Source organism: Heteronotia binoei, chromosome 16 (genome assembly GCF_032191835.1).
Source record: "Heteronotia binoei isolate CCM8104 ecotype False Entrance Well chromosome 16, APGP_CSIRO_Hbin_v1, whole genome shotgun sequence".
In the NCBI taxonomy this organism is placed as follows: Eukaryota; Metazoa; Chordata; class Lepidosauria; order Squamata; family Gekkonidae; genus Heteronotia; species Heteronotia binoei.
In genome coordinates this window covers 17,660,101-17,682,918 of record NC_083238.1, presented here as the reverse complement: position 1 = coordinate 17,682,918, position 22,818 = coordinate 17,660,101, and the positions used below count along the sequence as shown (strand labels likewise).

General features: G+C 42.9%; 1 protein-coding gene across 3 annotated transcripts in view; it reads right to left on the bottom strand.

The window, feature by feature from the left end:
• Positions 1-22,818, bottom strand: part of FMNL2 (formin like 2) — a 304,440-nt gene that overhangs the window by 83,012 nt on the left and 198,610 nt on the right. For all 3 annotated transcript variants that reach the window (XM_060256905.1, XM_060256902.1, XM_060256903.1), the window contains exons 3-6: positions 16,851-16,931; positions 13,579-13,655; positions 5,624-5,707; positions 3,423-3,575 (exon numbers count right to left, since the gene is read on the bottom strand). In XM_060256905.1, coding sequence (XP_060112888.1) covers positions 3,423-3,575; positions 5,624-5,707; positions 13,579-13,655; positions 16,851-16,931 — 395 coding nt within the window. The remainder of the gene's footprint in view (positions 1-3,422; positions 3,576-5,623; positions 5,708-13,578; positions 13,656-16,850; positions 16,932-22,818) is intronic.

Genomic DNA, 22,818 nt, shown 5'->3' with positions numbered 1-22,818 from the left:
TGTGTAGCTGAAGAGGGAATGCCTGGGGAGTCACAATCAGCAATTGCCTTTCAGATTTTAATCATTTTAGGAAACTGCAGATGAACTGAATACTGGCTGGAAACTCTACCTAAAATTTAAAACCAAAAGACCTTCTTGGCGACAAGGAAAAGATCTACAAAAAAACAAGCAGTTCTAGAATGTCACAATGTGAAAAACAAGATGTAGTGAAACACTCAAATGACAAAACTGAACAATAAATATTAGATAGCAAAATAACGGTACTGTCTGTGGCTTATTTACATTTATTTACATTCACAGACCAGAAGAGATGGAAGAATTCACCATACGTATGGGTAAACTGGCTGGCCCCCTGTCTGAGTGATAAAAACTACCCAATGGGAGGACATCCATAGGCAAGGTATAAGCCTCTGCATTTCCCACTTATGCAGAGATGTAAGACGTAAAAAAAAAGAAAGAAAGAAAGAAAGATCTTTCAAAAATCACCCAAACAAGTTTCAGAAGAGGGAGACTATGGAGATCACATGAGAAGAAGTTAAAGGAGGGAAAAGCAGAGAGAGGAAATAAGGCCGCCTAAGCCCTGAGAGAGCTTAGAGAATCTTGGAGGTGGAAATTTGGGGAATGAGTCTGTAATTTTTAAATGTGCCTTTAAAAAAAAAAACATACACAAGTAAGCTTAAGTATATGAAATATAATGAGATAACCTACATCACATACACAAAAGGTTCCTATATTAGGAGCCTTTCATGTATGACATGTGGTCACCATCATTATAATACATGGACAGCAGTGTGCAGGAACCTGCTGCCATGCACTACGCAACTTCCCCGGGTGTAGCTTTACACCCCTGACTTACGAGATTCTCCAGCTCGAAGCCTCACCAGCAGAGCATAAACTGAAGCCACTCCAGAGGCGGTTGAATGAAAAGCAGCTCTGGTGGGAGCATTGGAATGGAAGTGGTTCAGGCAGACAAACCATTCTGGTTTTGAGAGATGGATGAACATGGAAGAGAAAAGAAGGAAAAGCAGAAGCGCTCCAAAGAAAGGCATAGGAAAAGGAATCGATATGGGGGGGAGAAGAAGGATCAAAGCAACGGGGAAGGAGAGGAAAGGAAAAGAGAAAGGAAGAGAAAAAAATGTAAGCAATGCGTCATGCATACTGAATTCTCCATTTCTACTACAAAAGTCTCCCAAAGGAAACAATGAACAAAACTGCAATGTGTACAGTACAGACATTAAACCTTGAACACAATCTTATTCATTTATCTCGTTTTAAACTGTGGTTTTAAAATTAACATACGATCTGCAAGCAACACAAGAGGTACTATTATACGGTTCTTCCTACAAATTAGTAAACACCCCATAGCGGAGGCCTCATCTCTGGTGAGAAAGCTTCACATCATTTATCCCATCTGAGATTTCATGCTACCCTTTCAGCACTATAAATACCGTCTCTTCCAGATTTTCAGATCAAACTTGAGCTTAACGGTTTGATCTTTCTCCTCTGCTTCCAGTCCTGGCTGTCCTTCATCCCACTTGTGTGAATCTCTTTTGCAAATCTATCAGCCTTCTAATTCCCTTCAAGCTTCTGAAGTCTGAATCAGCATCAACCACTAAGCCTCCTTTAAGTCTGCTAACACTGCTTGACTGGTTAATACTGAACTTCCAAGAAAGCTGGTGAAAGGCATAGCATAAAATGCTTAAATCCCCAACTGCAAAAGTTTCTTTACTTTTAACCTCAACGGCAAATTCCAAAAAAAAGGGCAAGGAAACTTAAAGCAACATGGTACTAAATATCAATAACCCTCTTAACGCTGGTACTTTCACCGAACGGAAGATAAGAATCAATTTGGACACGTGCAGCTCTGAAGTGAGCAACTGAGCAGCCTGAAAGACACTTACTCTACACATAGCCAAGCTGAGTCCATATGACAGTGTTTGTGTGGACCAAATCTTTAGCGTGATTTGTCTAGAAGCAAATGCCCTAATATGCAGTATGACAGTAGCTAAAGAAATGCTACTGCCACAAAGGTTAACCAGAGTGTTTGCACTTTGATTCATGACATGAGACGGCCTAACACAAAAGGCACCTTCAATGAGTCAAGCCCATCCTGGTCATTTTAGCAGCATCAGCTCAGTATGCTCATCGGGGTACTTTAACAGGATCTCACCACCTATCTGCATCGGTTCACAGTTGTCCACTGCTGGAGGTATTAAAAATATAGCTACTAAGAATGCCAACCTCTTGAATCTACCTCAGTATCAAATTCCCAAGACGCTTGAATAGAAACAGCTTAAATTGATGAGTTATTTTTATTCTTTATTTAATCTGGTGATACCCCTTACTAAAAGAACCCTAAGAATATTTTTTACGGTATCAAAAAGCAGAATAATGGAGGCATTTGAGGGGGAAAAAAACCCAAACAGAGTTGTTCGGGAAATGCTAATTGTGTACCAGTACCATATTTTTCATTTTATGTAAGTATTTCTGTATGGTATTTGGGGAATACCAAAAAGCAATAGTACGCAGACATTAAGCAAGACCTACCATGTGATTATTACCAAACCATCAACAGTAGCTGTGATGGAGAAGTGTTTACAGTCCATGCCCCATGAGCTACACTGCATTAGGCCTACTTAAAAATTCCTCAAGAACAAATGTCGGTTCTTACTGCAAAAGCTTTCGGATGTTACTTGAAAATATGAAATTGCTTTGCATACAGGTATACTGTAAAGTTTGGAGGCAGTTTAAAGGAGCAAAAGTTTAAATATTAGTTGAAAGATGATGGTTTTAAAACTGATGCTTCATTTCATGACAAAACTAGGGAGATGATCTGAGAACCCCAGAAGGAGTACCACTACGGAAACTATGAAGGGATGGACTTGGGCCAGGTATCCGGGTAGAAGACCACTGTAAGTTCCATTTACAAAGTGTGTGTGCACAATTACATGTATACATGATATCTATTTACATAAACACACACAAACACACACACATAGTAAATACCACACGTAATGGGCTCAGCACATCATAGCTGAATGACTTCCACGTTAATTCTATGTTCACATTATTAACAAGAGCTCTCCAAAGTGCTGACTATTTAGCAATGTAACTAGAGATTTTTTTCGAAATATGCCAGAACTAAACTGCTCTGCAGTTTCAAAATATAAACAAAGAGAGGGACACTCTTAGGGACAGAATAATTGTCTGCCAAGTAGTCAGCTGCCAAAGAAAAACACCACAAGACAAACCTAAACTAGACTCATTACAACTTTAAATATATATTAGTCTCCTTGAAGCATTTTCAAGTTAACAGTAGAAATGAATTTTGAGACTTGGCTAGGCGGTTGTCAAAATAAAGATAAATAGTACAAGGAATACGACACTCATCAGGCAAGTTAAGGCATCTTTATTTCCCTTACCGTAGAGTGGAATGTCTGCCAGAGCGGGAAATACTGTTGCCAACAGGAGAGGGCAAGTTACTTCCTCGATGGAGGTCTTCAATGGATCTGCTCCAAGGCTTAGATTTGTCCACTGAATTTTCCATATTGTTTTCCAAGCTTTCAAAGTCAAATCTGAAAAGGAAACAGACATTTCAATGCAGGTCTGCAAATAAAGAGAGGAAGGAGAGGAGATCTGTAGATAGTTTTTTTTTCTTCCTGTTGTTGAACATCTACAGATTTAATATGTCCCAACAGATTACAGTCACGGATAGAGCGATACAGTGCACTGTTAACACATTTCCCCTTGAGCTGGAACACAGTGCTAGGTTCATGTACACTTCACTGTAAATCTGGATCTTGAGAAATTGGGGGGAAAGGCTATCAGAGGGATAGAAGCGAGGAAGAATCTTACAACGTACTACTGTCCAGACTTCAGTAATGGCTTGATTTGTTGCAGAGAACAAATCTCCAGTACTGCAGCAGAGATGGAATTACAGACTTCTCTTGATTTTCTTTTAATAGAATAATAATAATAATAATAATAATAATACTTTTTATTTGTATCCCACCCTCCCCGCACAAGCAGGCGCAGGGCAGCTCACAACACATAAATGTAATACAATACAATAAAATCATACATAGCAATAAAATCATCTTAAATCAATATACAGTTACATTAAAATTAACATTAAGGTGCTAAATAGATCTTCTTAAGTTCAGTGGAAGAAAAGAAAACATACACAGCGACATTATCTTAGCTCGGTATGGGCGAAGGCTATTTTGAAGAGGTATGTTTTACAGGCCCTGCGAAATTGGTCTAAACATCGCAGGGCCCGTACCTCCTCCGGGAGTTGATTCCACAGTAGTGGGGCCGCAATGGAGAAGGCCCGATCTCGGGTGGTCTTTAATCTGGCCTCCCTTGGCCCAGGGATATTCAGCTGGTGCTTACCAGCTGACCTCAGTGCTCTCTGGGGCTCATATGGGGAGAGACAGTCCCTCTCTCCATATTATAATAATAATACAATAAATCTGACAAAAATAAACCTACTTCATTTCACTGCCAGCATGCAACTGAGACAAGTATGTTTGCCATGGATAATTCCAAACATATATTACTGTAAGCATTACAGGTTTTCCTTGGTGGTGTTTAAGCAGAGATGGGTCTCTTGCAGCACCATCTCAAGTAGAGTGAAATCCTTCGAAACCTATTGATTTCAATAGGCTAAGAAGGTTGTAACTCCTGTCAGTACTATTCTCTCTCTCTTCCTCTCACATACACAAACACATACACTTAAGATTACCATGCTAGGGAAGAATAAATGACATGCCTTGAGAGCCACAATAGATGGCTGATAGGAGCCTTTGGCTCACCAAGCCACAACTTGTGCAGGGGCCCTTGTTAAGACAAGGAATGAAATGGAGAAAGGGCACGAAAGCTCACTTCCCCCCATAGCAGAACTGTATTGCAAGTGGATTTCATGAGAGAAGTCAACCGCATATGACATCTGCAAGCCTCTTCCCCTCCCTACAGAAGTATTTTTGATAGCAACCACACCACTGCCATAATGCGTGGCTCTGGTCTTCCTCCAGTAACTTCCAGAGCTAATTCAAATGTCACGGACGATCAGGGGAAAGCAGAAGTTTGACTGTGGTGAGCACTGGCTTTCCCCACTTCTGCCATAACAAGCAACATGGAAGTCATGGGCCATACAGACGACCAACCACTCACTGATCTCAGCGTGGATAAGATATTAGAGTCTCATTTCACATGCTAGATCAGCTTCCCTTGTGGTTTTGCCTTTTCCTGCTTCTGCAAAATGTTTGCACTTATTCTTGCTAACTATTCTGCGTATTCTCATCCATTATCGCTGTAAGGTAAGTGGACTTTTATAGGTAGCAACATCATAAAGATGAAACCAAATGTATTTTTTCCAAACATATTAGGTTGCTGCATTTACAATTCCACAATATATTCCCAGAAGTAAAGCAACTTATAAGATTTCTGATAGGAATTTTTTGAAAGAGGGGCATATAAATTGTTAGAACAGTGGAATTATTGCACCAAAAACTGGGCATCCTGTAAATACACTGCGATGTACCGAGGATGCCAATATAGAAATCAATGCAAATTTTAACACTTCTTGGGTTTGAGAATGAATGGAACTTCGCATCTTACTTACGTGACTGCATACTGTGCAAATGACAAATACTCCACCAAGACATCCAGGCCTTTGTTCTCTTCGTTTAAAAACTCCCTGACCCAACTGTTGTGAGGAAAAATCACCAGAGATTAGCATGTTTGTGTGCACAGGATATTTCTCAGTAAATCTACAAAAACTATTCATTTGCTCGTTTCAGATCTTTCAGAGAGATGACAAAGCCACCGAAGCCTGACTGATGCAAACCTGCATAACCTCAGTGCTGACCCTACCAATAGGCAGGGTGGCACAGATCACCTTAGGCGAGGTTTTGGGGAACCATGCAATGTCCACATGCTGTCATATTCCCTATAGGGCAATCCTATGTAGAGCTGCTCCAGTCTCAGCCCATACAGGAGCTCTATATAGGCCTGCATTGTTGGTAAGTTATATTTTTGCAACCGGGGATAGGAGCGAGACTGATTTTTTGCCTCAGGCAAGAAGCAACTTGTTCCTGCTCTCTGTAACATTAATCCCAATGGCAAACGCATATTTCAGTACTTGGGGAAACCTGGAAATGCACTTAGGGGAAATTTCTGCTAGTCAGTCAGCAATAACATGGAGGCCGTAACTAAGCAAAGTTAAGACTCTGCCAAAATAAAACCAAATACGTTTTGAGATTTCCTTAGGTTGTTCTACAGGGTTAATTGACTCAAGAAGCATAGCAAACCTGAGCCACTATATTCTGTTATATTACTTTGTTCAAAAGGGATCATAAAGCCTGAATAATCCCCAGAGGTTTCAAAATTTGGCACAGTACAATGCACTTGATACCATCACACCTAATTCATTTTAACATATATATTCTTTTTTTGGCAAAACCTGTAAACCTGAAATATTATTTTGGAACAGATCGTTCTCCTTTTAATGGGAAACCATATACAGATGTGGTGTCAGAGCAAAAGCACTATGCCTGATAATCAACAGTGCACCTTGGTGCACCGCCACTGAGTTACAGACTTCCTGATTAAAGACAGGATTGGCATTATTTGAATTCTAAGTACACAGGCAGCATGACAACATGATCTGGACTGAGCTCTATCATAAATCCACATTGTTATCCTTTCTGATGCAACACGCTTCATAAAACCACTGATCCAGTCACACCAGAGTTTATGGGCTTCTTGAAATGCCATTATTTTAATGAACGAGCTTATTGTTTTCCACGTACAGGATTCTAACAAGCTTTCAAATACGTTATAGCAACAAACAGTCTGCATCGCAAAGTGCATCAAGAGTGCCGTGTGCCTTATTTTAAATTATTCTCACCTTTCTACTTTGCTTCAAACATTATGAAAAATCCATTCATTGAAAACCTCGCCACCTTTAAGCAGTATCAACTGTTCTTATTTAGGTTGGTTTAAAAAAAAAACAACAACCTTTTTTATACCTTTGATCCAAGGAACTCGGGCAGCATTATACAAACCACTTTCTGAGATACAGTTGAGAGTAGGGATAGACATAAACTAGGAAAATGCAGTTCAGTTCGTAATTTCTGGTTTCTGAACCACAGACCATCACAAACGTTTTGACACTAGGAAAACCAGTTCAGCTTGTGAGGTTTGTGATGCAGTAGAATGAGTCCCCCAGCGTGCGAAAAACAATAAACTTGCAGGGAATCTCTGGCCGACTCTCTTCTAGCTGCCCTCCAAGTTTGATGGGGTCCAAGTTATGCCCCCCCCCAAAGAAGGTGTCCCCAGGACAGTGCTTTATGGGGAAATGATGCACAGGTTCACAGGTGTATAGAACAGATCCTGTGCAAGCCAGAAACAACAAACTCACAGAAGATCTCTGGCTGACTCTCCTCTACCTGCCCTCCAAGTTTGGTGAGGATTGGATTTATAGGGTCTGAGTTATGCCCCCTCCACAAGAAAGTGTCTCATCTCCGTTGTTTCCAGTGGAAGGAAAAATAGCAAAACAAAACAAAAGCAAGCAAAAAAGCCCAGCAGAACCGAATCAAAATCCCTGAGAATCTCTGCAGTAGTAACTGAAGGGATTTTTGCAAGCTCAGCAGAACAAGTGCAATGTACCCAGCACAACCAATGCCATTGTGGCAGTGCAAACCCAAGAGGAATGTCAAGCCAGGAAAGTGCACTTGAGGGAAATGTCAGGCACAAAGGTATACAGAATAGACCCCCTGCAAGCTACAAACACCAAATGCACAAGGAACCTCACCCTGCTGCCTGCTCCTCAACAATCTTTCCAAGTTGGGGGCAGGTTACATTTCTGGGGTCCCTGTTATAGACCCTCCAAAAAGGTCTCCCCAGTGCTCTCTCTGGAAAAGACAGCTGCAGCTACAGGAGTCTATGGAACAGATCAGGAACAAGCCAGTAACACCAAACTCACAGGGCAGTTTCAACTGAGCAGACTCCCCAACCCAGTTAGACACCGGAAACAAGGCAGGAATCCTTCTATGCTCACAGCCTCTCCCAAGTCTCTAAAGGAGACATCGCCATAGTTTCAACAGGAGCTCTTTCCCAAAGTTATTTCTCAGAACAGCTTGGAGAGTACCCCAGCCTGAACAGACCAGTGGACATCCAACAGAGGCTCCCCAAAGTAACCCCCTGGCAGCTTAGTGAGCACCCCAGCTCCACCAGACCAGTGGAAATCAGAGTTTTCCATTTAAAGTGACCAAGACGTAGGTGTTGTTATGAGGTACATGTGTCATAAGGTAGGTGTTGCATGAGGGAGCCCACCACCACCTGGCAGAGGCAGCCATCCCCCCCTTCCAAGCATCAATGGTGCAAACTGCAAGCCCAGAGGAGAAATGGGGGGACAAACGGGGGCAACAGGAGACCTGGATCTTACTCAATTAGGAAAAGAAAGTGGTAGCCCATCGGGAGATGTTGACCTCAAAGAAAGCCAACTCATCCACCCTCACTGGGTCCAGGTGGGAGTTGTGGGGGCTGAGAATGTCTCCCAGGTGGGAGAAAACCATCTTGCCCGTGACCATTCAAGAGAGGTCAGGCCAGTTGGCAGTCTTGTGTGACTACTACGTCAGGGGATTGGCAGAGGTGGGCTCAGGGGATTCAGTGAGGTACTCCCTCAACAAAACCTCTTCATCATCTCTCCATATGTACGTTCTCACTAAAAGTTCACTTAATGTGAGAATGGAGGAGCAAGGAATGCAGAGAACTTGACAGTTTTTTTTTTTAATAACAGCCATAGTTTCTCACAGCGCACTGGAGATCCTTCTTGGAGGTCTGAAAGCTTTGAGATTGACTAAAGGTCATACAGAAAAGCTGCAGGTGGAACTAGAAATAGAGAAATTCAGAACTCCTGATGCACACACAGACTTCTCAACATTCTCATTTGGATCTAAGCCAGCTTATGTCAACTTTATTGTAAGTAATTTTGTATTTTGATATCTGTCATACAGTTTTCTTTTGCTTTAATGGCATTATCTATGGGGTTTTTTTTGGCAAAACACAATATTGTCAATAGCCTTCTGATGAACCAACACAAAGTCGCAAGAGCTCCATCAGTTAAAAAACAAACAAACCAAGGAATAATATAAACCTATGTGTTTTGAATGCTTCATGAGGATCCAGTGAGAACAATTTTGTGAAGTTAAAGGCAGGCAGAAAAAATCACAACTCATCCATTGCCACGACCTTGTGCTTGAGCAAGGCTTTGAGTAACCAAGTGCAACCAAAACCCACGTTATGGATATTTAATGTATCTTAAGATTGTTCAGGTGCTTTAATATGATTGTTCAAGACCTCCCTTGACAGAAATAATACTATGCAAAGTTTACAATCCATCTTGACAATGACTGTGAGAATGCTGGTTTCCCTTTATTACATCCGGCATATGAAATAAAGAGGTTAACACATTTTCTGAATGGTCATGTTCTCAAGGTAGAACAGTAACGCCCACTTGGTGTCTAGGGTGTGCAATGCATGTTCAGCAGGAGAGGAGGGATTGGGGGGGGGGGTGGAAACAGGCAACACGATATGCTATAACAGGTGGAACATGGACAGCCTGGAGGATCTTGGCCAGATCTCTTTTGTCCTCAGGTAGAAGCTCCAGGTAAGGGGACATCTTTCACCACAGAAATAGTTGCCATGCCCCCATAATAGCCTGGAAGTTAGAAAATTAAAAGGCTAGGGCTGGCAAATATGTTTTATGCCCTGAACGGTCCAACTTCCATCCCTCCTTATCCACTGGGGCAGAAGGAAAGTATGACCGTTTTCTCACACCTTGCAGTCACAATCCTGTTCCCTCCGCAGCGTCTGGTCGGATTTCGCACCATCTGCGCCAGAGTTACAGGAAGTGCCGCGGCTTTTGCGTAGCAAACGTAAACCGCTAAAACCCAGTTTACGTTTGCTACGCAGAAGTTGCGGCACTTCCTGTAACTCCAGCGCAGATGGTGGAAAATCAAGAAAAAGTACAAGGATCACAACATAAACTAAAAATACAAAATGCTCTGAGCCTGGGAAAACAATGAAATGGCACTGCAAGCTTCTCTCCCTGCCCCCCCACCGCCAAGGTCCACTCAGATTGGCAATGGCTCTCCAGTGTAATATGCCCCTTTGGCTGTGGTTCCCAGGTTAGTATACTCACTAGGTTAGATCCAATTGAGCAGAGACAAGCTGGCTCAAAGAATCAACCCTTTATTAGCAAGCACACAACTCCAGGAAGCATGAGCTTCAGCTCTCGATATAGGAATGCTGAAACACACTGCAGCACAGACAAAGTTGCAAGGAAAATGTAGAATGGATTTTCCATTAGTTCTCTGGGCCCTATCTATCTGGGCACAAATGGAAAAATCCATTCCACGTTTTCCTTGCAACTTTGGTTCCTGCTCCAACCTGCAAAGACAAGGCAGAAAAGGTAGGCAATTGAAAGAACAGGGAACTCTATCAACCTCAGAGTTTCAAATGGTAAGGATAGAAGGGGGAGGGGGGGAAAGCCCTGGAGGCCTGATTAAAGCCCTGGGCAGGCTGGTTGTGGCCCATGGGACGGACATTTGACACCCCTGTTTTATCAGGTTCTGACTATGGTTTTCTCTGAAGCGCAGTTGGCCAGTAAAGCCTACCAATATTTTCTTCCAGCATTCTCTACTCTGACAGTTTTACATATATTATTTAAAAAGTATGTTATTTATCAACATTCTCTATCCTCCCCCTTCTTTCCGAAAGCTCATAGGGGCCAATAACCAGTTGTACTATTTTATTTTCTCAAGTTTGTGAGGTAACTTAGGATAAAAAAAGAACAACTTGTCCATTGCCATAACATCAAGATTAAGTGGGATGTGAACTCAGAACTTTCCATTCCAACTATGCAACATTGATTTTCAATATGTAAAGAGCATGGCCAGGGTCAAATAACTTGTTCTTCAAAACTGATCTTGTAACTTCTACTAGAAGTCTCCCAGTCCAGTTTTAGCTGTATTTCCATAAAAGTAGGCCCAGTTGTGTTCAGTTGATATGTTCATCTTAACTAGGCTACAGGTTACAATCAGTGTTCCCCCTAAGCTGAGTTAGTGTGAGCTAGCTCACAGTTTTTTAGCCTCCTGCTCACAAATTTTTGTCTTAGCTCAGGAAAAACAGCCCCAGAGCAAACTAATTTATGCAGTAGCTCACAATTTTAATTGCCAGTAGCTCAAAAAGTCGAATTTTTGCTCACAAGACTCCACAGCTTAGAGGGAGTATTTCTTTTCAGATGTATTTTCAGATGGTTAAAATAGGGCCAGAACCAGTCTACCAGTCAGCTGTTCTAGAAGTCCACTTCATACCATGTGTTTATTATCTCCGTTTACCAAAATGGTGGCCTACAGTGCCACTCTAAGCAAAATTCTTTTAAGAACACTGACTTCAATACAGTTGGAAAGGTATTATTGTAATTCAGGTGGCCAGTTTGGTGTAGTGGTTGAGTGTGCGGACTCTTATCTGGGAGAAACAGGTTTGATTCCTCACTCCTCCACTTGTACCTGCTGGCATGGCCTTGGGTCAGCCATAGCACTGGCAGAGGTTGTCCTTGAAAGGGCAGCTGCTGTGAGAGTCCTCTCAGCCCCACCCACCTCACAAGGTGTCTGTTGTGGGGGAGGGAGATAAAGGAGATTGTGAGCCACTCTGAGACTCTTGAGTGGAGGGCAGAATATAAATCCAATGTCTTCTTCACTGTAAAGGTTGATTTATTCAGCCAGTTCTGAGGCCAAAGGGAAACTAACCTTAGCCTTTATGTGATACAGAAGTTACCTTCACCTACTAAAATGGTTCTCTAGGAATTCTGAAGCCTTACAAGACTATTGTATGACATGAAAATTGAGAAGGAAACATATTACAGTAACTCCTCTATTGCAAGAATAGCCATATGAACAGGAAAGCTAAGCCAGCTATCTGCAAATACTGGCTGCAGTGCCATCATCTGCCTCCTAGCTTATCCCACTATTATATCACATTGAAATTGAATTGTTCCAAACCATATTCGTGGATTATTCTGTGAGTATTGCTCAAAGGAATATAGACAACCCATCTTAAGCTAAGCGAGGATGTGACTAAGGAAAGCTAGCTTGCGGCAAACATTTTATCACGTATATAAGGATGCTTTTTATTAGCTCTCTTGGGTACAGAAAGCCGTGTATAAGCTATCTGATTGAACTAACAGTTATAGTGATGAACAACATTTATTACAGCATATTTATATGACTTCAAAATCCTAACAAACCCAGCAGAAACACTTTCCCGCTTTAATCATATTTACAATATAGAGTTGCATACGGTAAGCCATGATTTTGCTTGACATATTAAAAAAAAAAATTAACCCATATGTAAATCTCAAAAAAAAAAAAAAACTACAAGAACAGAATGACCATGCTGACAACTTCTACTGAATATTTTGACTGTGTGAAATATTTCCAAAGCTTGGAGTTTCACTGATGACAAACCGCTACAATTGCTTGCAGACTTTTTGCTGGCGTGCAGTCTCAAAAGATACCGCCTAAACATTTGTTTCTCCGCCAACTATATATTAGAAATGTTGGCCCAGATTTGGTATTTCATGGTCAATGTCACTTCAACCTGCTCTGCAAAAGGTGAAAAAGACAACACAAAAGGAACTCCCAGACCTTCCACATAAAAGGTTTTTGGAAAATGTAGGGGACGTACATACACACAAAGACACTTGAAATGTAAATAAAATAATAATGTGCAGTTGTTGGATTATCTGGTCCAAATTTATCATTGCTGGAAAAACATTAATGATGGTATAAAACAAGGCCCCGTCATACAGTCACGCTGTCACATTCTATATCAGTAGTTTTAAAATGGTATCCAGGGAGCCATGAAGATTTGTGGAAACCCATCAGGGGATCTTCAATGAAGCCAAGCTGGCTTGAACAATTGCTTGTCCAACATGGGTCTGCTGGATGTGCTCTGGGATGTCCTTGGTTGATGTAGTATGATTTGTGCCCTATATTAACTGAGAGTGTAGCCTATAAGCGGCATAATCCTTTGGAGTACTAGGAAGATACTCCACGATTCCTTAGTAGCTTAAAGCTAGATTTAATAAGGCAGCAGGCAATCCACGGTCTATATTATGTTTTAAAAGGGGGAACTGTGACTCAAATCAGGGTTGTGAGGGAGAGAGGGCTTTTTCTCATTTGCCTACTGAAATCCCTGCAATACTGTTTCCCTGAGAGAGAAAACAAACAAGGGCAATTGTGTGTTTCTAGAGACACTGTGAGAGGGTGTGAAAAATTTAAGGGGGTTTTATAAAGGTTTGTTTCTGAATTTTTGGCAAACTCTTCTACTTAGTCAGGATTTTCTGAAGATGGAAAGTTTGAAAATCCCTGCTGTGCGCTATTTATTTTTCAGTGCAAACCACCAAAGAGGGACAGAGGTAATCGCTTTAGAAGGGATTCCCTTGTCTGGATTGTGTCCAGCGTTATTCATTCAAAGGTCACTAGAAAAGCAATAGGAAAAGATTCTTACCCAATGTGATTGGTTCTTAAAGAAATTTCTAGCTCTCGTAGTACTTGTGTAGATTCTTGAACTCTCCTCCTAAATTTCTACATGTTACAAAAAAAAGGGGGGGGGTAATACTTGAGAGTTATATTTAGATGAACAATACCATATGTAAAACACAGAAATAAAGAAAGTAGCGCTAACACAATTTTTTTAAGATGCACAGGACATTCCCATCTCCTGGAGATTTCAAGTGCTAATGAGACAAGCAGAAGGAATCACTTTTTAAAAAATCAATATAACCTAAGCATTTTCCAATCCCCTCTCTTTTTTAATATATATGGTAAATCACACCCCAAATTAAAAAAAATTAGAATTGAAAACGTATATTTCTATAGAACGTTTTTGGCCAGACAAGAGGGAGCCAACCAACTTTTCTACTAGTGAAAACAAGTGGAGAAGATTCCTTTGACCATCCCAAAATGTTATATACAGGATCATGCGACCAGTATAGACACAAATTATAGGGGATATAAGACCTGTAATAAGGAGAGTTCAGAGAACTTAACAACAACAACAAAAAAGCTGGCTGGATCTAACCCACAATCTCCAGTTTTCCATCCTGATGGTTGTTGATACAGGTTATGGTTAGCTGCATTTTATGATGCATTTTAGTTTTCTCTGTTGATCAATAAAGTGTCTTAGTGTGAGTAAAAGAGCTCAACCTAAAGCAGTTTTCAAAGATTTCAGGTTTTCACGGCTGGTAACATCATCAGGGTTTGTAGAATCTTTCGGGCTCAAGTGCCGTGTTCTACTGTGCATCAATGCACAGCAGCCAAGAAGGTCAGAGCGCCTGCTCCGGCTGCAACGCCACTGAGGATGTTCTCCGCAGCTGAGAACGAAACGTCTGGAAGGAAAACTTTCTCCAGCAGAACACGGCACTTGAGCCCGAAAGATTCTACAAACACTAAAGCAGTTTGGTCATCAGTATGGATTTAATCGCTCTCAGGGCAGGGAATTTACCTCAGGTTGTTCGATCACATGAATACACAGTTTGTGATACAATTTTTTTAATACTAGATCTATCAGCGTTATCATCACTCTCCACCCCCCCCCAAAAAAAAACCCCCAGCTATACTCTCATATTTACCTCAAACAGGTATAAGGTAACACACCTTAAATAGAGCTTGCAAACTTGATTTCACTTCCACTATGGATTCAGTGACAAAGAGAGGAGGGCAAGCAGTACCAAGTGAATGACTTAGACATCTATATCTCCACAGTGCGGATAAGATTTTAGGTTAATACTGCCCAAGTGAAGTCTTTCGTGTGTACACATATCCATCCCAAGGCCATTTCCTCCTCTACACCACCCACCACAAAAATGGAGAGGGAAAAAGGCTGTATCCTCCTGGCATGCAAACCAGAAGAACTATGTTGTTTAACTTGCCATTTTTTGATTAGTCCCTACAACTGTCAGTGAACAACCTCGGCAAGCACTAGGTCTTCAATCCTCCTTCTCCCTGACTCCCAGGCTCTCAGCAACCAGGTGGCGAGGGTATCATTAGAATGATTAAAGGGCTGGAACACCTTCCCTATGAAAGGTTGAAACGCTTAGGGCTCTTTAGCTTGGAGAAACGTCGACTGAGGGGTGACACGATAGAGGTTTACAAGATAATGCATGGGATGGAGAAAGTAGAGAAAGAAGTACTTTTCTCCCTTTCTCACCATACGAGAACTCGTGGGCATTCGATGAAATTGCTGAGCAGACAGGTTAAAACGGATAAAAGGAAGTACTTCTTCACCCAAAGGGTGATTAACATGTGGAATTCACTGCCACAGGAGGTGGTGGCGGCCACAAGCATGGCCAGCTTCAAGAGGGGTTTAGATAAAAATATGGAGCAGAGGTCCATCAGTGGCTATTAGCCACAGAATGTTGGACTGGATGGGCCATTGGCCTGATCTAACATGGCTTCTCTTATGTTCTTATCAGTGTGCATGTGTGTGAGGAGCCTTGAACCCACTTGTGAGAAAACCCTAGCCCTCCTTCCTTTTACTTTAGGTAGTTCTCTACCGTCAGCAAGACTCCTTGTGCTCCCCCTTCCAAAGGCCAGTCTTATTTCTGCGTCAGCCTTAGCCAATGGAAAAAAAAACATAAGAACATAAGAAGAGCCCTGTTTGATCAGACCAGTGGTCCATTTAGTCCAGCATCCTCTCTCACACAGCGGCCAACCAGTTCCTCTGGATGGCCAATGACAGGGCATAGAGTTCGTCTTTATATGCCACTGGACCTTTGTTTTATTGTACAGTCACAGACTAATACGGCCACCCATCTAAGATTATATAAAAATAACGCCAGTTCTTTAGATTGAATTGCTAAGAGAAGCGAAAGCCGCTCTGAGGAACAGATTGCACATTCATACACGGGTAAATCTTTGCACTGGAAGTCTCTCATCACTTTCAGTGCAGAAATGGAGAGCTAGCCAGGCATTTATAATCTGGAGTGCATTTGAACTTGGGGCCTGCAAGTGCTATGTTCTGCAACCCATAAGCACTGTGGCGCATCACGGCACTCAAGAAATCACTAAAACGTCGTCATGCCGGATGTCTACTGGGTCTGCAATACTTATTGAAGTATTTGTCCACTGACCTGTGAAGGCAGCTGTCAATGCTCAACCAGCCATATTACAATAAAATGAAGCATGTTTGTACTTTATTTTAAATATAGAAAGCGTTTCTGGGCCCTGATGGGGTCTGCCTATGGAGAAGGAAAAGCCAGTATACGTCATCAGAACAGAACAGAGCTTCTGATGGTCTACACCAAGGGTGGCTGAACTGCGGCTCAGGAGCCACATGTGGCTCTTTCACACATATTGTGTGGCTCTCGAAGCACCCATTGCCCCATTGGCTGGCTTGGAGAAGGCATTTGTCTCTTTAAAACACTTCTCCAAGCCAAGCCAGCCGGCAGCTTGGAGAATGCATTTCAAGTTGCTGTTTTTTCCACATCCCACCCCCATCTATTTGCCTCTCTCCCTCCCTTGTGGCTCTCAAACATCTGACATTCATGTCTTGTGGCTCTCAAGCATCTGAGAGCTCTGGTCTGTACCTCTTCTGGCTACATGTCTTGGAAGGGGCAGGGAGGAGAAGAGAGATACACATATATGTTTAAAAATTTCCTTTTACACAAAAACTTCCTCTTACACTAGCTTGTCTTGTGTACAGGGAATCATTTTTAGGGCTACAGAGGTGAGCCTCTGCTGATTCCATAACCTGGCGTTTAAAGAAAACAAATATCTTACCTTTCGAGTTACCGCTGGGTCGAGATAGCCTTTTAATTTCTGGATATAAGTGTGTGGAGGATTCTTCACCTGAAATCTTTCCTGTAGGAAATATAAACAACCATTAACTATCCAGCAGTTACCACACCTGTCGTTAGCTAACATGCCACATTGCATTATATTCTAAAACCTAGAACAGTGGCCCAAGAGAGCAAACACTCTGGAAGAATTAAGCATCCTGTAATTAAAAGTAAAACAGTTGTGCAGGTTAACAACAGGACCAACTCCTGTGTTAATTAATTCTGTAGAATAATTACACACTGTGGGAAGATGCACTTCCTTGTAGGTGTTAAATATGCTGCTTATCAATTTCAATATACAGCTTTAAGTTGCGGCACTGTATTTTTTCCCCTTCTTTATAGCTAGCCAAAAGCGGTAAAAAAAAAAAACTTAGCCCTTTTTTCACAAACAATTTAAACTGTTTTTAGCTCTTGTTCTTCAGTTTGTTCCAGGTGGAATAATTTATTAATTATGCAAATTTATGGCATTTTATAAGGCTTGATGAGATTGGGCAGCCATCGACAGAACGATCCAGAGCACAGCCTTTAGTATGGAAATCACATCCATATTTCGAATTTTTTCCCCTCTCTTCTTTTCTTCTTCTTCTTTGTTTCAATATTTCATTGTACTTTACTAATGATTAACTGCCTTGGAGCAGGTAGGTGTTCAAACAATGAAACCAAGAAAACATGAAGAGGGGCAGCTATAGACAAGAAAAAATGGAAATTATACGAAAATTCAAAATATACAAAAATAAATCTGTTTTTAAACTGTAAACAAATTTAATGATTCTGCTCTAAAAAAGAACAAAATTACTAAAAGCTTCAAGCAAATAACAGCCACAATTATATCCTAAGCCTACCTGACCAAATCACACAAGTTCTGCAACAACTACATAGAATGCAGGACAGCCCTTTTTTCCCCTCAAAAAGCTACATCAAAATGGGGGAAATCAAGAGTAGGGATGGGCATAGGCTGAGAAATGAAGAAGAAGAAGATGAAGAAGATATTGGATTTATATCCCGCCCGCCACTCCGAAGAGTCTCAGAGCAGCTCACAACCTCCTTTACCTTCCCCCCCCCCACAACAGACATCCTGTGAGGTGGGTGGAGCTGAGAGGGCTCCCACAGCAGCTGCCCTTTCAAGGACAACCTCTGCCAGAGCTATGGCTGATCCAAGGCCATGCTAGCAGGTGCAAGTGGAGGAGTGGGGAATCAAACCCGATTCTCCTAGATAAGAGTCCACACACTTAACCACTACACCAAACTGGCTCTCCAAATGAACTGTGGTTCAAGCATGAACCAGGCCACTCTGTGGTTTGTTTCAAACTAGTTTGGTTGTGTCATCCCCGAACCAAAACACGAGCTGCATTTTTTCCACGGTGGTTCTTTTTTGCAGTTCGTTTTCCAAACAGCCTGATGCCAATTCAATCAATTCCTAGGCAATGCTTGGGCTGGACTCGTGGAGAGCCCTAGAAACACCCAAAGCAGTAGCCCGCAGCCTGATTGGCAGCTGTGGGAGCCAACTACAGGGTTCCCACTCTGCTCTATGGGAGCCATTATATACCGGTATACTACCTTACCCTGACTCAGCTGCTTTTGCTTTGCAGCATGAAAGAAGAAGAGTTATTTCAGTTGTCGTTTGCTGCATAGCTGATTTAGGGGAGGCTTTGAGGGGCTCCTTCCCCGCCACAGGCACACACACACACAGTAAGACAATTTTTTAAACAGCTCTCCCAGCTGGAAAGGTGTTCCTTGCTGTGGTTTCATGGATCAAACTTTCCTGAGGGCACCTGCTTTGGGGGGATATAACTCAAGACATCCCAAATCCAATATTTGCCAAACTTGGAGGGCTGGTGAAGGAGAGCTTGCTGAAAACTTCCTGTGAGTCTGGTGTCCCTAACTTGCAAGGGGGCTATTCCACCACCTCTTAAACTAAACAAACTATAAGCCAGTTTGGGAAACAAACCACAAACCAACACGAACCACTGGTTTGAGCAATCAAACTAACCATGAACCATAATTTTCCTGGTTCATGCCCATCCCTAGTCAGGAACGAACAGTTCTTCTCCATCTCCCCAGCAAGGTTTCAAATACAATTTACCCTCCCAAACACATGTTTGAAACTCTATTAAGGGACAAGATTCTCAGGGTGGACATGCTAGAACATGGTGCTGTGTATTTGGTCATGGACCGTAATAAAGCAAACTGAACTGAACAAGGAAAGGGCTAAGTACCCACTTGAGACTTCTTTACATCAGCTTGGTGATGTAAAGAGCCAGTTTGGTGTAGTGGTTAAGTGTGCGGACTCTTATCTGGGAGAACCGGGTTTGATTCCCCACTCCTCCACTTGCACCTGCTGGAATGGCCTTGGGTCAGCCATAGCTCTGGCAGAGGTTGTCCTTGAAAGGGCAGCTGCTGTGAGAGCCCTCTCCAGCCCCACCCACCTCACAGGGTGTCTGTTGTGGCGTGGGGGAGGAAGGGAAAGGAGATTGTGAGCCGCTCTGAGACTCTTCGGATTGGAGGGCGGGGTATAAATCCAGTATCTTCATCTACCTCACAGGGTGTCTGTTGTGGGGGAGGAAGGGAAAGGAGATTGTGAGCCGCTCTGAGCCTCCTCGGAGTGGAGGGCGGGATATAAATCCAATATCTTCATCTACCTCGCAGGGTGTCTGTTGTGGGGGAGGAAGGGAAAGGAGATTGTGAGCCGCTCTGAGACTCTTCGGAGTGGAGGGCGGGATATAAATCCAATATCTTCATCTACCTCGCAGGGTGTCTGTTGTGGGGGAGGAAGGTAAAGGAGATTGTGAGCCGCTCTGAGACTCTTCGGAGTGGAGGGCGGGATATAAATCCAATATCTTCATCTACCTCGCAGGGTGTCTGTTGTTGGGGAGGAAGGGAAAGGAGATTGTGAGCCGCTCTGAGACTCTTCGGAGTGGAGGGCGGGATATAAATCCAATATCTTCATCTACCTTGCAGGGTGTCTGTTGTGGGGGAGGAAGGGAAAGGAGATTGTGAGCCGCTCTGAGACTCTTCGGAGTGGAGGGCAGGATATAAATCCAATATCTTCATCTACCTCACAGGGTGTCTGTTGTGGGGGAGGAAGGGAAAGGAGATTGTGAGCCGCTCTGAGACTCTTCGGAGTGGAGGGCGGGATATAAATCCAATATCTTCTTCATCTTCTTCTTCTTCTTCTAATTTATTTTATTCAATTTATAGTCCGCCCTTCCCATAGAACAGGCTCAGAGTGAGTTCTATCATAAAAACAGACAGACAACGGTTAAAACAAAATTAAAATATATAAAATCTAAAATTACAGAACTAAACAATGAAAGCTAAAAATGACAAATTCAGCCTCACAGGCATGGCCTATTGTCCAGTTCCAGCAGATCCTACAGCACTGGGATGAAATAGAAGGGGGGCAGGCCTTCAAGTGAAGTTCACTGTCTGGCAAAAGAGTTCTGATTTACAGGCCCTGTGGAATTGGAGCAGGTCCCGCAGGGCCCAGATCTCCAAGGGGGAGCACATTCCACCAGGCAGGGGCCAGGGCAAAAAAGGCCCCGGCCCTTGTTGAAGCAAGACGGACATATCTAGGGCTGGGTACCACCAAAAGGTGTTGGGTTGCTGATCATAAAGATCTGCAGGGCTCATACAGGGAGAGGCAGAGCCCCTGGCCATATAGAGTTTAAAAGGTAAGTACCAGCACCTAGAACTAGATCCAGTACTCAATAGGTAGCCAGTGCAGTTCATGCAGAACAGGACGGATCTGTACCCGTACAGGTGACAATGTCAACATCCATGTAGCAGTGTTCTATGCCAACTGGAGTTTCCAGAGCAGGGTCAAGGGCAGCCCCACGCAGAGTTACAATAATCTAGTCTCGAAGTGATCGTTGCATGGATCACTGTGGCCAGGTCATGGGGGGTGAGATACGGGAACAACTGTGCATCAGATGGAAAAGGGCATATCCGGCAGTGGTGGTAACCTGGGCCTCCACGGTCAGAGAGGCATCCAGGAGTACCCCCAAGCTCTTCGCCCCTGATGTGGGCACTAATGGAGCCCCATCAAAGGATGGGAGCCTGATCTCTAATCCCAACCTCCCCATAGCCTAATTACCCCCCCCCCCCCAAAAAGCTGCATTTATGAAAAGGGGATTGGGACTTCTATGATACAATGCGCAGTTGGGTCAATTTATTTCTCAATTTATATGCAGCTTCTCAAAAATCTGCTTGGCGTGGCCCCCCAAAGTGAAAATATAAGAATATAAGAAAGAAAATTAGAAATATTTTTTAAAAGCCATTAAACAATGTGGGAGTGGCCTAAAAATATTATCCACAATATAGTCCTCACGCTGCTAGCAGACCATAAAGACTGCTTTAAAAGATGGCACCCAAAGGTCAGTAAAGCAGCCACCCAGCAAGTCCCGAGAGGAGCACCATTCCAAAGCCATGGTTATTGCTGGTCAATTGACCATAATAAATTGGAATGGAAAAGAAAACCCTGTCTCCGGTTGCCACCCACGTCATCTCTGCAGGCAGGGCCACAGAGAGCAGAGAACAACTGCACAGTTTGGGAGAAGGCTGTCCTTCATCTATCCCAGGCCCACCTACAAATGGGTCTTTTATTACAGTTTAACTGGAATGGTTCTCCCCCCACACACACACACACCAAGAATCTAGAAAAGTTTAGTTCCCTCTCAACACTTCTGTTGCTGGATTCCCTGGTGAGAAGTAATAGCTATTAAACTACGCATGAATATGCTCATAACGAGCATGATGCAGCAAGGATCCGTCATACCTGGTAGTAACTGCCTGTAAGTAGGCATAAAGAAGAACCATCTCCCAAGTCACAATTCCTGTCTATGTAATTCTGTGATTTGAAAAAAATCAAGTTGGGCAAGACTAATAATGTCCTCTATCTGGAATTCGTGGCTGTTGTTTGGAAGCCACATGTGGCTCTTTCACACATGTTGTGTGGCTCTCAGAGCCCCCACAGTCGCATCTGCCAGCATGGAGAAGGCATTTCTCTCTTTAAAATCACTTCTCCAAGCCAAAGCAGCTGGCAGCTTGGAGAAGGCATTTAAAGTTAAAGTTTCTTTCTTTCCACCTCTCCCTCCCCCATCTTCCTTCCTTGTGGCTCTCAATCATCTGATGTTCATGTCTTACAGCTCTCAAAAATCTGACGTTTATTCTAAGTGGCTCTTACATTAAGCAAGTTTTGCCACCCCTGCAATAAACCATGACCCAACTCAGTTCTCAGTGGCATGCATCCTCTCTCTCTGTGCATGGCTGCTAGATCTGCAGAGAGAAATAGTTGCATGGTTCTCACACAAGGAAAATTAAATGAGTGCAGTTTATTTATTTACTTAATTCATTTGTGCCCTGCCTTTCTCCCCAGTGAGGACCCAAACCAGCTTACAATGTTTCCCTCTCCTCTATTTTATCCTCACAACAATCCTTGGATGTAGGTTAGGCTGAGCGAGTGTGACTGCCCAAGGTCACCCAAGATGCTTCCATGGCAAGAGTGGAGATTTGAACCCAGGTATCCTCGATACTAGTCTGACACTCTTAACCACCACACGCCATATTGGTTCTGTTCTAAAGCTGTGTCCCTTTCTCTGCTGCCAGTGCAGTCGCACCACCAAAAGGGACTGATTTCATCTTCTCAAACCAACCCTCATGTGCGTCCTTCTACGAGAGCCCCACAACCACGGAAATGGTATGGGAGTTGGAAGGTGCTGCAGAATTGAGAGAATTTGTTTTATGCCTTCTGTGAATGGTTGGCTGGATGCATGCCAATGTCAGCATGACCCCAGGAGTCATAACACCACTGCGGGAGTAACACACTAACCCATCCCAAATAGTGAAGCTTGTGAGGCTGAGCCATTATTTTAAAAGCAACAAAGAATTGTCCTCAGGGTCCAGCTCCAGAT